General features: G+C 42.0%; 1 protein-coding gene and 1 pseudogene across 2 annotated transcripts in view; one reads left to right on the top strand and one right to left on the bottom strand.

Moving 5' to 3' along the window:
- Nucleotides 1–16,807, top strand: part of LOC106583601 (disks large-associated protein 4) — a 216,127-nt gene that overhangs the window by 137,616 nt on the left and 61,704 nt on the right. The window contains exon 1 of one of the 2 annotated variants that reach the window (XM_045705450.2): nucleotides 15,459–15,788. The exons of the other annotated variant lie outside the window; for it this stretch is intronic. Coding sequence (XP_045561406.2) covers nucleotides 15,773–15,788 — 16 coding nt within the window. The 5' untranslated portion in view covers nucleotides 15,459–15,772. Of the gene's footprint in view, nucleotides 1–15,458; nucleotides 15,789–16,807 lie in introns of those variants that run through there. 2 annotated transcript variants of the gene reach the window in all.
- Nucleotides 1,050–1,796, bottom strand: LOC145862676 (GTPase IMAP family member 7-like; annotated as a pseudogene).

The raw sequence follows: 16,807 nt of genomic DNA, 5'->3' as shown, positions 1-16,807 counted from the left end.
ATCTCCAATCCAAAGTTAAATCTAGAATTGGCTTCCTATTTCGCAACAAAGCATCCTTCACTCATGCTGCCAAACATACCCTCGTAAAACTGACCATCCTACCAATCCTCGACTTCGGCGATGTCATTTACAAAATAGCCTCCAATACCCTACTCAACAAGCTGGATGCAGTCTATCACAGTGCCATCCGTTTTGTCACCAAAGCCCCATATACCACCCACCACTGCGACCTGTACGCTCTCGTTGGCTGGCCTTCGCTTCATAATCGTCGCCAAACACATTGGCTCCAGGTCATCTACAAGACCCTGCTAGGTAAAGTCCCCCCTTATCTCCGCTCACTGGTCACCATAGCAGCACACACCTGTAGCACGCGCTCCAGCAGGTATATCTCTCTGGTCACCCCTAAAGCCAACTCCTCCTTTGGTCGTCTCTCCTTCCAGTTCTCTGCTGCCAATGACTGGAACGAACTACAAAAATCTCTGAAACTGGAAACACTTATCTCCCTCATTAGCTTTAAGCACCAGCTATCAGAGCAGCTCCCAGATCACTGCACCTGTACATAGCCCATCTATAATTTAGCCCCAACTACTACCTCTTCCCCTACTGTATTTATTTATTTATTTATTATTTTGCTCCTTTGCACCATATTATTTATATTTTAACTTTGAACTTTCTTCAAATTACAAATCTACCATTCCAGTGTTTTACTTGCTATACTTTATTTAATTTGCCACTATGGCCTTTTTTGCCTTTACCTCCCTTATCTCACATCATTTGCTCACATTGTATATAGTCTTATTTTTTTCTACTGTATCACTGATTGTATGTTGTTTTACTACATGTGTCTGTGTTTTTGTATGTTGTCGAACTGCTTTGCTTTATCTTGGCCAGGTTGCAATTGTAAATGAGAACTTGTTCTCAACTTGCCTACCTGGTTAAATAAAGGTGAAATAAATAAATAAAAAATAAAAAACTGGAGCAAACATATCTTAAAGACAGTTGGAAGACAACATGAAGTACAGTATACAGTCGAAAACATAATAAATGTTTAACTAACTGAACACACCCCTGGTGTTTTAAAGGCCAAACATCTCTATCTTCCTCACCAGCTCTCTGACCTGAGTGTAGTTATTTCTCTTGACATTGATGATTGAGTGATATCTGTTCCCACAGCTTGTAACAAGTTTACGCAGCTCCTTGCTCTCTTTCAGAAACTCAGAAACTGGATCCACTTCACAGCGTTCCTTTCCTCCCCTGTGAACCTCCCCAGCCTGATCACCAGCAGGAACACATTGGACCTGGAACTGACATGTAGATGCATCTTTCTAGTTCACTTTTCATTTGATCTACACTCATTGTTGTGTCAAAGAGTCCTGGCGTGTCAATCACATCGATCTTCCACCCATCCACCTCTTCACTCCCTTTCTCACACTTTGCAGTGACAGAATCAGCTTTGGCCTCCACTTTAAACACCTCTCTCCCCAGGATAGTGTTTCCTGTTGCACTCTTCCCCACCCCAGTCTTACCCACCAGAACAATCCTCAGATCAGAGGGCTGCCCTGAATCTGTGGAAACAGATGAAAAGTGGGGGATGCTTGAGTTGATCATAAAAGCAAGCTTCTAGATAAGATAGAGAAGAACATGTGTTCTGTGTTCATGTGAAGCATGTGGATGCGTACCTTGACATTGACCAGTGAAGATTTGCAGGCACATTGTTATCAGCAATAGAATCATCGGAGTCCTTCCTCTTTCTCGTGCCATCTCAACAGCTACAGTGACTAACCAAAATCACAGAAACAGACAATTATATCATTAGTAAGGTTGCAAAGTTCTGGTAAATTGTCCCAAACATCCAGGTTTTCCAGAAATCCCGGGTTGTAAGATTCCTGGGTTCAGGAAGGAAAAAAAGGGAAATCCCATTATCCTACAACCAGGATTTCTGGAAAACCAGGGAATTTGGGGAAAATTACTGGAATTTTGCAACCCTGGTCATTACCAACAAAACCAGTCCACACTTCTACAATGACTCATCGGATAATGTATGGCCGCGTTCACAGATGGTTAAACCAATTAGAATTTCTTCTTAGCTGATTGATATAACGAACTAAACAATAGGCTTACTCTGCTTCACATCACCTGCCATCACTTGGTTGGAGAGTTATTTATCCAATAGAGCCCAGAGAGTGTTCTTCAATAGAAGCTTCTCTAACATGAAAATGTACAGTGCGTTGGGCCGTTGCTCTTCTCTATTTTTACAAATGATTTGCCACTGGTCTTACACGAAGCTAGAATGAATATGTATGCCGATGATTCCACATTCTACATGTCAGCACCCAAAGCCAGTGAGCTCACTGACATTCTAAATAAGGAGTTACAGTCAGTATCAGAATGGGTGATTAATAATGAACTGGTCTTTAATACATCTAAACCTAAAAGCATTGTATTTGGTTCAGAACATTCTCTATGACCTGAACCTCAACTGGAGTTGTGTATAAAGGTTGTGGCCATTGAGCAAGTTGAGGAAGCTAAACTCCTAGGTATAACATTGGATGGTCAATTATCATGGTCAAGTCATATTGACAAAGTTGTTATGAGGATGGGGAGGGATATATCTGTTATAAACATCAACTGTACTAGTTGTTCAGGCTCTGGTCTTGTCCCCTCTTGATTACTGTCCAGTAATATGCTCAAGTGCAGCAAAGAAAGACCTAGAAAAGCTACATCATGCATCATTAGCTGATCATGTATATCCTGTCTGATTTAACATATTCTGGTGTCTGACTCCGATCAGACCAGACAGTTACTGTACAGAGAAGTTGCAGGTGTGTCACTCTCACAACAATCTACTTTAAGGTTTATTGATCTAAGCTGGACACAATTGAACAAGATAAAGAATCTCTTGAGCAACATTATGATACCTAGACCTTACTATCCTAGCCTCGTACGATCATCCTGATCTTGCGATTCAATTGAATCTGCGTCGCAAAACTGAATGTAAGCCTGTTAGATCAGGATGGTCGTACGATGCTATTACTTTCCTGACCTGGAACATATTTGAGGACTATTTATTGGTTTAGTGGATATTGATGCCATTTGTTAAATAATTTAACGCTAGTAAATTGTTGTTAAGTTTGGATATTGGTTTGATATTCAGAGTTTACTTTTCAATACCTATTTGACAGAAGGTCCTAGGATGATTAAGGTGATATATGTATCTACACCGAACAAAAATATAAACGCAACATGTAAAGTGTCTGTCCCCTGTTTCATGAGCTGAGATTAAAGATCCCAGATATTTTCCAGACGCACATAAGCTTATTTCTGTATTTTTGCACAAATTTGTTTACATCCCTGTTAGTGAGCATTTCTCCATTGCCAAGATAATCCATAGTGTGGCACATTTATTTATAAAGCCCTTCTTACATCAGCTGATGTCACAAAGTGCTGTACAGAAACCCAGCCTAAAACCCTAAACAGCAAGCAATGCAGGTGTAGAAGCATATATCATGCTAAGGTCATATCAAGTTAAAAACAATACCCTGACACATTAAGTTTTTGAAAGTGTGTATGGAAACAGAGGTAGCCTGGTGGTTAGAGAGGCGAACAACTTGAACTGCACCAGTTCTTGAGCAACATTTTGATACTTAGACCCGTTGCTACATTATTCTGACCTGGATCATCTTTGGTTTCTATTCCGTGAAACAAGTTCTCGGTTTCAGGTTAAACTAAAAAAACATTGGGCTATCCTTCTTTCACTGAGAAACACTATTAAACCAACTGGATGTCAATGCCAACATTTAATATTGTGATTGTCCAAGAAACAGGACTCTATTACAGGACAAAAATTGTATAATAGATTGTTCTACAAAGTTTAGCACATTTTATTACTAAGGTAGTTAAGTTGAATACTCACTTTCACTGCAGTTAAATGGTCTGTGAATTGAGGTGAAGCAATGTGCTGTCCCAGTAACTAGTCAGTTCAAGCTAATCAAAAAGATTTGCTAGGCAAAACCCCAATCCAGATTAGATTAGAAAACTTAATTGTACATTAAGTTTACATAGAATGTTACTTACTGTCAATTATATTGAATGTGATTCCCTCTACAATGGAATAGATGGTAGCAGGGCAATATTAGAGAGAAATAGAGACAATAGACAATAAAGCTAAATACTATACATTCCAAGGCACTGATATCTGCATTTTTATATACTGTATTTATATGGATGTACAGATGTAGGATATTCATTTGATCACTCTTTTGTTGCTGCGAATTTTCTTGCACAATTGGAAATGCAAACTTGTAGTGTATTTGAGGTTTAAAAAACTTCTAAAGTTTCTAATTTCCACTGACATTTCAGACTCGAGTTGCCCTAACGAAAAATGTATCAAACCCTACAAAAATGTCCATTAATTATAATCAACCTAATAATTTACGTTTCCTGTTGCTGAAGGATTCTTTTCCTGCTGTATAAAACTGGCTCAAATTGAGATACTACATGTGTGTGGTTTGGCTCTGGCCACATCTCTCTCCAACTGCCTCCACAGCAACTCAGACTGCCATTCTAGTCAGTATTTCACAGATTTCATTATTGGCTTCCATGGAATCAGCCTTCATCCATCCACCTTCCATAAATTCTTGTTAATCTAACTGCACTGTCCAATGTACAGTAGCTATTACAGTGAAAGAATGCCATGTTATTGTTTGAGGAGAGTGCACAGTTATGTACTTGAAAATGTATTATTAAACCAATTAGGAACATTTGGTATGTCTTGATATAAAAATGTTAACATAAATGTATTTTCTATTTAACTACACAAGTCAGTTAAGAACAAATTCTTATTTACAATGACAGCCTGGGTTAACTGCCTTGTTCAGGGGAAGAACAACAGATGTTTACCTTGTCAGCTTGGGGATTCAATCTAGTAACCTTTTGGTTACTGGCCCAACACTCTAACCACTAGGATACCTGCTGGCCCAGAAATGTAATGGTTCATTGGATAAGTCTAAAACTTTGCACATGCACTGCTGCCATCTGGTGGCCAAAATCTAAATTGCGCCTGGGCTGGCATTGCGCCTGGGCACGCATGTTTTTTCTATGTATTATCTTTTACCAAATCTAATGTGTTATGTTCTCCTACATTAATTTAACATTTCCACAAACTTCAAGGGGTTTCCTTTCAAATGGTATCAAGAATATGCATATCCTTGCTTTACCTCCATCGCGATGTCCCCCAAAGGCCCCTCTGCTAACTTGCTAGCCCCGGTCTGCTAACTGCTAGCTTGCATGCCCCAGTCTGCTAACTGCTAGCTTGCTAACCCGGTCTGCTAACTGCTAGCTTGCCAGCCCCGGCCTGCTAACTGCTAGCTTGTTTAGCCCCGGACTACTAACTGTTAGCTTGTTAGCATCGGCCTGCTAACTGTCTGAATCGCCGTGTCCCCAGTCAGCCCAACCACTCACTGGACCCATATGTTCACTTGGCTACGCATGCCTCTCTCTAATATCAATATGCCTCGTCCATTACTGTCCTGGTTAGTGACTACTGTCTTATTTCACTGTAGACCCTCTAGCCCTGCTCAATATGCCTTAACCAACCATGTTGTTCCACCTCCTACATATGCGATGACATCACCTGGTTTAAACGTCTCTAGAGACTATATCTCTCTCATCATTACTCAATGCCTAGGTTTACCTCCAATGTACTCACATCCTACCTTACCTTTGTCTGTACGCTATGCGCCTTCGCTGTGGCTCAGTTGGTAGAACATGGTGTTTGCAACTCCAGCATGGTGTGTGCAACACCAGGGTTGTGGGTTTGATTCCCACAGGGGGCCAGTACAAAAAAAAAAAAAATGCATGAAATGAAAAGTGAATGTATGTATTCACTACTGTAAGTCGCTCTGGATAAGAGCGTTTGCTTAATGACTAAAATGTCAAATGTATGCATTTGAATCTATGCTATCGTGCCCAGAAACCTGCTTCTGTTCCGAACGTGCTAGACGGCCAGTTCGTATAGCCTTTAGCCGTACGCTTATCCTACCGTTCCTCTGGTGATGTAGAGGTTAATCCAAGTCCTTCAGTGCCTAGCTCCACTCCCACTCCCCAGGTGCTCTCATTTGTTGACTTCTGTAACCGTAAAAGCCTTTGTTTAATGCATGTTAACATTAGAAGCCTATTCCCTGAGTTTGTTTTAGCACACTCTGCAAACCCGGATGTCTTAGCCGTGTCTGAATCCTGGCTTAGGAAAACCACCAAAAACCCTGAAATCTCCATCGCTAACTATACAATTTTCCGCCAAGATAGAACTGCCAAAGGGGGCGGTGTTACAATCTACTGCAAAGATAGCCTGCAGAGTTCTGTATTACTATCCAAGTCTGTACCCAAACAATTCGAGCTTCAACTTCTAAAAATTCACCTTTCCAGAAACAAGTCTCTCACTGTTGCCGCTTGCTATAGACCTCCCTCTGCCCCCAGCTGTGCCCTCGATACCATATGTGAATTGATTGCCCCCCATCTATCTTCTGAGCTCGTGCTGTTAGGTGACCTAAACTGGGACATGCTTAACACCCCGGCCATCCCACAATCTAAGCTTGATGCCCTCAATCTCACACAAATTATCAATGAACCTACCAGGTACAACCCCAAATCCGTAAACACGGGCACCCTCATAGATATCATCCTAACTAACTCGCCCTCCATATACACCTCTGCTGTTTTCAATGAAGATCTCAGCGATCACTGCCTCATTGCCTGCATCTGTAACGGGTCTGCGACCAAACGACCACCCCTCATCACTGTCAAACGCTCCCTAAAACACTTCTGCGAGCAGGCCTTTCTAATCGACCTGGCCGGGGTATCCTGGAATGACGTTGACCTGATCCCATCAGTAGATGATGCCTGGCTATTCTTTAAAAGTACCTTCCTCACCATCTTAAATAAGCATGCCCCATTCAAAAAATGTTGAACTAGGAATATATATATTCCTTCGTTCACTCCAGACCTGTCTGCTCTTGACCAGCATAAAAACATCCTGTGGCGTTCTGCAATAGCATCGAATAGCCCCCGTGATATGCAACCTTTCAGGGAAGTTTGGAACAAATATACACAGGCAGTTAGGAAAGCTAAGGCTAGCTTTTTCAAACAGAAATTTGCATCCTGTAGTACTAAATGAAAAAAGTTCTGGGACACTGTAAAGTCCATGGAGAATAAGAGCACCTCCTCCCAGCTGCCCACTGCTCTGAGGCTAGGAAACACTGTTACCACCGATAAATCCACTATAATTGAGAATTTCAATAAGCATTTCTCTATGGCTGGCCATGCTTTCCACCTGGCTACCCCTACCTCGGTCAACTGCCTGGCACCCTCCACAGCAACCTGCCAAAGCTCCTACCATTTCTCCTTCACCCAAAATCCAGATAGCTGATGTTCTGAAAGAGCTGTAAAATCTGGACCCCTACAAATCAGCCGGGCTAGACAATCTGGACCCTCTCTTTCTAAAATGATCTGCCGAAATTGTTGCAACCCCTATTACTAGCCTGTTCAACCTCTCTTTCGTATCGTCTGAGATTCCCAAAGATTGGAAAGCTGCCGCGGTCATCCCCCTCTTCAAAGGGGGTGACACTCTAGACCCAAACTGCTACGGACCTATATCTATCCTACCCTGTCTTTCTAAGGTATTTCGAAAGCCAAGTTAACAAACAGATTACCGACAATTTCGAATCCCACCGTACCTTCTCCACTATGCAATCTGGTTTCAGAGCTGGTCATGGGTGCACCTCAGCCACGCTCAAGGTCTTAAACGACATCATAACCACCATCGATAAGAGACTTTACTGTGCAGCCGTATTCATCGACCTGGCCAAGGCTTTCAACTCTGTCAATCACCACATTCTTATTGGCAAACTCGACAGCCTTGGTTTCTGAAATGATTGCCTCGCCTGGTTTACCAACTACTTCTCTGATAGAGTTCAGTGTGTCAAATCGGAGGGCCTGTTGTCCGGACCTCTGCCAGTCTCTATGGGGGTGCCACAGGGTTCAATTCTCGGGCCAACTCTCTTCTCTGTATACATCAATGATGTCGCTCTTGCTGCTGGTGATTCTCTGATCCACCTCTACGCAGACGACACCATTCTGTATACTTCTGGCCCCTCTTTGGACACTGTGTTAACTAACCTCCAGACGAGCTTCAATGCCATACAACTCTCCATCCGTGGCCTCCAACTGCTCTTAAACGCAAGTAAAACTAAATGCATGCTATTCAATCGATCACTGCCCGCACCTGCTCGCCCGTCCAGCATCACTACTCAGGACGGCTCTGACTTAGAATACGTGGACAACTACAAATACCTAGGTGTCTGGTTAGACTGTAAACTCTCCTTCCAGACTCACATTAAGCATCTCCAATCCAAAATGAAATCTAGAATCGGCTTCCTATATCGCAACAAAGCATCCTTCACTCATGCTGCCAAACATAGCCTCGTAAAACTGACCATCCTACCGATCCTCGACTTCGATGATATCATCTATAAAATAGCCTCCAACACTCTACTCAACAAATTCGATGCAGTCTAACACAGTGCCATCCGTTTTGTCACCAAAGCCCCATATACTACCCACCACTGCGACCTGTACGCTCTCGTTGGCTGGCCCTCGCTTCATACTCGTCGCCAAACCCACTGGCTACTGTTTATCTACATTTTTTTATTTCTCTTGCTCCTTTGCACCCCAGTATCTCTACTTACGCATTCATCTTCTACACATCTACCATTCCAGTGTTTAATTGCTATATTGTAATTACTTCGCCACCATCGCCTATTTATTGCCTTTACTCCCTTATCTTACCTCATTTGCACTCACTGTATATAGACTTTTTGTTTTCTTTTGTTCTACTGTATTGTTGACTGTATGTTTTGTTTATTCCATGTGTAACTCTGTGTTGTTGTATGTGTTGAATTGCTATGCTTTATCTTGGCCAGGTTGCAGTTGCAAATGAGAACTTGTTCTCAACGAGCCTACCTGGTTAAATAAAGATGAAATAAATAAAATATAATAAAAGGTCCTGAGCTACAGGCAGTTAGATTTGGGTATGTCATTTTAGGTGAAAATTGAAAAAAAGGGGTGGATCCTTAAGAGGTTTTAACCACCTTGCCAGGCAGGGCACTGGCACAGACCGTCCGGGGCTGGGCAGGCTTGCTGGAGTGTCACCAACCAGCCATCCCCCCTCTGCCACTCCCTGCCACCCGCCGCCGGCCCAATCCTCTTTACCTGCCTCACAATGCCAGGGATGCCCGTTGGAAAAGCTCTTCTGTTTTGGAGTCTGGCGAGAGAGAGACAGATGGGAAGCTGGGAAGAGGGAGGGGTCTACCCGGAGGTAAGGGCTCTCCTGGTGACAAGACACTAGGGCTGTGGCTGTGTACCTGCCGGCTGTGGAAGGGGAGGTAGTCAGCAGAAGGTGTTGCTATCAGAGTGGAACAGAAGCGAGGTGGAGGTTTGATGTTGGACGTGTGAGAGGAGAGGAGGGGACTCCTTGCTGGGTTTCAGCTGGCTACTCATGCAATGCTGAGAGCAACGACATACTGTATATCTCTCTCTCTCGCTCTCGCTCTCTCTCTCGCTCTCTCTTACACGATATAAAATGAACAGTAAACAAAAGTTCCAAAGGAATAGAGACATTTCAAATGTCATGTTATGTCTATATACAGTGTTGAAACGATGTGCAAATACTTAAAGTACAAAAGTGGTGTTTGCTCTTCACTTGTTGTCCTTTTCTTGTGGAAACAGGTCACAAATCCTGCTGCTGTGATGGCACAGTGTGGTATTTCACCCAATAGATATGGGAGTTTATCAACATATGATTTGTTTTCTAATTCTTTGTGGTTCTGTGTAATCTGATGGAATATGGTCATACATTTGGCAGGAGGTTAGGAAGTGCAGCTTAGTTTACACCTCATTTTGTGGGCATTGTACACGTAGCCTGTCTTCTCTTGAGAGCCAGGTCTGCCTACGGCTATGCTCACTGAGTCTGTACATAGTAAACGCTTTCCTTCATTTTGGGTCAGTCACACTGGTCAGATATTCTGCCACTGTGTACTCTCTGTTTAGGGCCAAGTGGCATTCTAGTTTGCTCTGTTTTTTTTGTTAATTATTTCCAATGTGTCAAGTAATTATCTTTTTGTTTTCTTATGATTTGGTTGGGTCTAATTGTTTTGCTGTCCTGGGGCTCTGTGGGCTCTGTTTGTGTTTGTGAACAGAGCCCCAGGACCAGCTTGCTTAAGGGACTCTTCTCCAGGTTAATCTCGCTGTAGGTGATGGCTTTGTTATGGAAGGTTTAGGAACCGATTCCTTTTAGGTGGTTGTAGAATTGAACAGCTCTTTTCTGGATTTTGATCATTAACAACAACCATAAAGGACAATGTGTTCTAAACTCAGCAAAAAAATAAATGTCCACTCACTGTGAACTGTGTTTATTTTCAGCAAACTTAACGTGTAAGTATTTGTATGAACATAAGATTCAACAACTGAGACATAAACTGAACAAGTTCCACAGACATGTGACTAACAGAAATGGAATAATGTGTCCCTGAACAAAGGGGGGTCAAAAGTAACAGTCAGTATCTGGTGTGGCCACCAGCTGCATTAAGTACTGCAGTGCATCTTGCTGTGAGATGTTACCCAACTCTTCCACCAAGGCACATGCAAGTTCCCAGACATTTCTGGGGGGAATGGCCCTAGCCCTCACCCTCCGATCCAACAGGTCCCAGACGTGCTCAATGGGATTGAGATCCGGCCTCTTCGCTGGCCATGGCAGAACACTGACATTCCTGTCTTGCAGGAATCACGCACAGAACGAGCAGTATGGCTGGTGGCATTGTCATGCTGGAGGGTCATGTCAGGATGAGCACCACATGAGGGAGGAGGATGTCTTCCCTGTAAAGCACAGCGTTGAGATTGCCTGCAATGGCAACAAGCTCAGTCCGAGGATGCTGTGACACACCGCCCCAGACCATGATGGACCCTCCACCTCCAAATCGATCCCGCTCCAGAGTACAGGCCTCGGTGTAAAGCTCATTCCTTCAAGGATAAACGCGAAGCTGACCATCACCCTGGTGAGACAAAACCACGACTCGTCAGTGAAGAGCACTTTTTGCCAGTCCTGTCTGGTCCAGCGATGGTGGGTTTGTGCCCATAGGCGACATTGTTGCCGGTGAGGACCTGGTGAGGACCTGCCTTACAACAGGCCTACAAGCCCTCAGTCCAGCCTCTCTCAGCCTATTGCGAACAGTCTGAGCACTGATGGAGGGATTGTGCATTCCTGGTGTAACTCGGGCAGTAGTGTTGCCATCCTGCCTCAAGAGTCACGTTGGTTTGGGAAGGTTTGAGTAGACAATCATACCTAGAGGAAGAAGCTAGTGCCACATAATTTTCTATTATGTCTTCCATTTCATCATTTGCAATTTTTCAACACATGCACATATGAAAGTCAAAATCTATTCAAAGTGCAACGGTACTTCCTTCATTCAAGGGCAAATTTCTAACCAGTTGGGGTGATCAGTCCTTGGTTCCAAATATTGGGGAAGATGTCAGAGCTGAGGATGATGTTAAAGAGTTTAAGAATAGCCCATTGGAATTTGTGGTCTGTATATTTTATCATTTAATTTAGGATACCATCAACACCATAGGGCTTTTTTGGGTGGGAGGGTTTGTATTTTGTCCTGTAGTTTATTCAATGTTTTTGGAGAATACAGTGGGTTCTGGTAGTCTTAAATAGTTGACTCTAAGATTTGAATTTGATCATGTACAGTGCCTTTGAAAAGTATTCAGACCGCTTTACTTTTTTTTGTTAGGTTAGAGTCTTATTCTAAAATTAATGAAATTGTTTTTTTCCCCTCATCAATCTACACACAATACCCCATAATGACAAAGCAAAAACTGGTTTTTAGAAATTGTTGCAAATAAAATATACAAATAAGCTGAAATATTACATTTACATAAGTATTCAGACCATTTACTCAGCACCTTTGGCAGCAGTTACAGCCTCGAGTCTTCTTGGGTAAGACGCTACAAGTTTGGCACACCTGTATTTGGGGATTTTCTCCCATTCTTCTCTGCAGATCCTCTCAAGCTCTGCCAGGTTGGGTGGGGAGTATTGCTGCACAGCTATTTTCAGGTCTCTCCAGAGATGTTAGATCGGGTTCAAGTCCGGGCTCTGGCTGGGCCACCCATGCACATTCAGACACTTGTTCTGTTGGAAGGTGAACCTTCGCCCCAGTCTGAGGTCCTGAGCGCTCTGGAGCAGGTTTTCATTAGATCTCTCTGTACTTTGCTCCATTCCTCTTTGCCTCAATCCTGACTAGTCTCCCAGTCCCTGCCGCTGAAAAACATCCCCACAGCATGATGCTGCCACCACCATGAGTCACAGTAGGGATGGTGCCAGGTTTCCTCCAGATGTGACACTTGGCATTCAGTCCAAAGAGAGTCTTGTTTCTCATGGTCTGAGAGTCTTTAGGTGCCTTTTGGCAAACTCCAAGCAGGCTTTCATGCCTTTTACTGAGGAGTGGCGTCCGTCTGGCCACTCTACCATGCAGAGATAGTTATCCTTCTGGAAGGCTCTCCCATCTCCACAGAGGAACTCTAGACCTCTGTCAGAGTGACCATTGGGTTCTTGGTCACCTTCCTTTGACCTCATGGCTTGGTTTTTGCTCTGACATGCACTGTCAACTGTAGAACATTATATAGACAGATGTGTGCCTTTACAAATCATGTCCAATCAATTGAATTTACCACAGGTGGACTCCAGTCAAGTTGTAGAAACATCTCAAGGGTAATCAATGGAAACAGGATGCATCTGAGCTTTTTTAAATCAATTTAAGAATAAGGCTGTAACGTAACAAAATTAATCCTTTCTGAAGGCACTATTTGTTTATGCTGTTTGTTCAGTTTTTTATAATTTTTTACAGCTTTTCTGCTACATATTCATACATTTTACATATACATTTTACATGCACATTTTACATACATGGTACTTTTATATAAAGCAGTCACATAACAATAATACTTTACCAAACATAAGCTCTTTAATCCCAACCCTCAGCCACTCTCAGCCCATCCCACCTATCACTATAGACCACCCTCGTTTGGTTTCCATGTGACATATATTTTTCAATTGTGCTGTGATTTATTACATAATGTTTTTACCTTTCTAATCGTATAGTATTCACAGATTGTGAGCTAAAGATGAAAACCTTTCCTATGAGTATTATTACATTATTTATTGACTGACTATGGCTTTCCAGATCACCCAACACTGCTATTTGTAAGGTTCATTTTAAGTGCATGTTGTGATTTTTGAAACATTCCTGAACCTGTGACCAGAAACGAGCTACATAGGGAAAATACAAGAATAAATGATCTATTGATTCTGTCTCTTCGCAGCAAAATCTACAGAGCTGAGATTGTTGTATGTCCCATGCCCCATGTTTGTTTGTTATACAGCCCAAAATATTGGAGAAGTGGTTTATCCATACATCTCTGTTTTGGATAGATAACTCTTCGTGTTGTTGTTTGTTTGGTGTGTTCCAATGTTCCCAGAAGTGGTTAGATTCTATGGATTCTTCAATTACATTGAGCTGATTTCTGACATGCTGTTCCTTCTTTTTCCGTAGTGTATTTCTGTATTGTTTCAGTGATTCGCCATATTGAAGGTGTAGGCTCAGGTTTTCGGGATCTCTATGTTTTTGGTTGGATAGGTTTCTCAATTTCTTTCTTAGGTTTTTCCATTCTTCATCAAACTACTTGTCATTGTTGTTAACAGTTTTATATTTGATAGGGAAGCTGAGAGGTCAAATATACTGTTTAGGAATCTACTGCCAAGTTTGCACCTTCACTATCACAGTGAAATGTTTTGTCCAGGAAGTTGTCTAAAAGGGATTTAATTTGCCTAATTGTTTTTTGGTAGGTTTCCATACTACTTTCCTTTCATCTATAGCATTTCTTAATATTATTCAGTTCCTTCGGCTTTGATGCCTCATGATTGAGTATTGCTCTGTTCAAGTAAAATGTGATTTTGTTGTGATCTGATAGGGGTGTCAGTGAACTGACTGTGAAAGCTCTAAGAGACTCTGGGTTGAGGTCAGTGATAAAGTAGTCTACAGTACTACTGCCAGGAGATGATCTATAGGTGTACCTACCATAGGAGTCCCTTCGAAGCCTACCATCAACTATGTACATACCCAGCATGCAACAGAGCTGCATGAGTTGTGACCCGTTTTTGTTGGTTATGTTGTCGTTGTTGTGTCTAGGGGGGGGAATATGGGGGAGGGAATGCTGACACCTCCAGGTAGGTGTTTGTCCCCCTGTGTGCTGAGGGTGTCCAGTTCTTGTCCAGTTCTGGCGTTTAGGTCACCACAGACTAGTACATGTCCCTGAGCCTGGAAATGGTTGATCTCCCCTCTAGGATGGAGAAGCTGTCTTCATTAAACTATGGGGATTCTAGTGGGGGGATATAGGTAGCACACAGGAGGACATTATCCTCTGTTGAGATAATTTCCTTTTGAATTTCTCTCTCTCTCTCTCTCTCTGTCTCACTCACACACACACACACACACACACACATTGACTCTACAATGCCATAGCTGTAGTTGTTCATGACTGCTAACATTTGTTGGTTTCCACAAGACAACATTAAAATGAACCCCCTGAACTGCATTGTTTCTTTTCACTTCCAGTGTTTCAACACTGATGTTCACCATGGAAAGCTGTGGGAAGCTGGCTCATTGAGATCTAAATATACTGCTCACAAAAATAAAGGGAACACTTAAACAACACATCCTAGATCTGAATGAAATAAATAATCTTATTAAAAACTTTTTTCTTTACATAGTTGAATGTGCTGACAACAAAATCACAAAAAATAATCAATGGAAATCCAATTTATCAACCCATGGAGGTCTGGATTTGGAGTCACACTCAAAATGAAAGTGGAAAACCACACTACAGGCTGATCCAACTTTGATGTAATGTCCTTAAAACCTGTTGGGGCTCGGGGGCAGTATTGAGACATTTTGAAAAAAATATGTGCCCATTTTTAACTGCCTCCTACACCAACTCAGAAGCTAGGATATGCATATTATTAACACATTCGGATAGAAAACACTCTGAATTTTCTAAAACAGTTTGAATGGTGTCTGTAAGTATAACAAAACTCATATTGCAGGCAAAAACCTGTGAAAAATAGATTTAAAAAAATGTGAATTTTGTGACTGTACTATTTAGTGTCATTGTTTTATAGATACCATAGTGAGAAAGGATTCATTTCGCAACACCTACGGCTTCCACTAGATGTCAACGATCTTTATAAAGTTGTTTGAAGCGTCTATGATAAACAGAGAGCAAATTAGAATCCAAGGAAGTTGACATGTCATCACTTCATTTTTTTGCGCCTGCGCATAAATCTGAGAAGCGTGAGTTTGTCTTCATTGTTTATCTAGACATAGGATAGGTTGTGTGAAAATATTACTGATGTTTAACGTTAAAAATGGACCAAAAGATTAATGCTAAACAACATTTGACATGTTTGAACGGACGTAAATAGATTATTTACTAGGTTTTTTTAGCTTTTCGGCGTGATTTTACACTCCCCCCACCACGTTTTGTGGGAGCATAATGAACGCTAAGTACTTGGTGTTATTTGGACATAAATTATGAACTTTGTCAAAAGAAACCACATTTGTTCCGGACCTGGGATGCCTTCCGGACCTGGGATTCCTGCCTTCTGATGGAGATAATCAAAGGTAAGGGGATATTTACAATGTTATTATCGATTTTAGATGATGCTAACTGTATAGCATAGCCTGTTGTTCTTAGCATAGCACCCCGTTTATTGCAAAATGTGATTTCCCAGTAAAGTTATTTTGAGATCTGGCCATTCGGTAGCAATTACGAGATGATAATATATTATTCTTTGAATGACAATATTATAATTTACCAATGTTTTCGAATAGTAATTTTGTTATGTTCACCGGAAGCATTTCAGAGAAGAAAAAAATCAGAATTTCACGCTACTGTAAAATGCTGTTTTTGGATATAAATATGAACTTGATGGAACAAAAAATGCTTGTATTGTATAACATAATGTCCTAGGAGTGTCATCTGATGGAGATTGACAAAAGTTAGTGCATAATTCTAGCTGGTTTCTGCTTTTGGTGACGCCTGACCTTGAATTGAAAATGGATGTTTGTACTTTTGTGGCTATGTACTGTCCTAACATAATCTAACTTTATGCTTTTGCCGTAAAGCCTCTTTGAAAATCGAACAATGTGGTTAGATTAAGGAGATGTTTATCATTTAAATTGTGTAAAATAGTTGATTGTTTGAGAAATTGAAATTATTAGATTTTTGATGTTTTGAATTTCCAGCCTTGTTAGCAATCCCGACTCGGGGTTCATTGCTAACCTGTAGCCCCAACAGGTTAAAACAAGTCAAAATGAGGCTCAGTAGTGTGTGTGTGGCCTCCACGTGTCTGTATGACCTCCCTACAACGCCTGGGCATGCTCCTGATGAGGTGGCGGATGGTCTCCTGGGGGATCTCCTCCCAGACCTGGACTAAAGCATCCACCAACTCCTGGACAGTCTGTGGTGCAACGTGGCGTTGGTGGATGGAGCGAAACATGATGTCCCAGATGTGCTCAATTGGATTCAGGTCTGGGGAACGGGTGGGCCAGTCCATAGCATCAATGCCTTCCTCTTGCAGGAACTGCTGACACACTCCAGCCACATGAGGTCTAGCATTGTCTTGCATTAGGAGGAACCC

The sequence above is a fragment of the Salmo salar genome, chromosome 22 (genome assembly GCF_965601325.2).
Source record: "Salmo salar chromosome 22, fSalSal1, whole genome shotgun sequence".
Lineage (NCBI taxonomy): Eukaryota > Metazoa > Chordata > Actinopteri > Salmoniformes > Salmonidae > Salmo > Salmo salar.
This window is presented reverse-complemented; position numbering and strand designations above follow the sequence as displayed.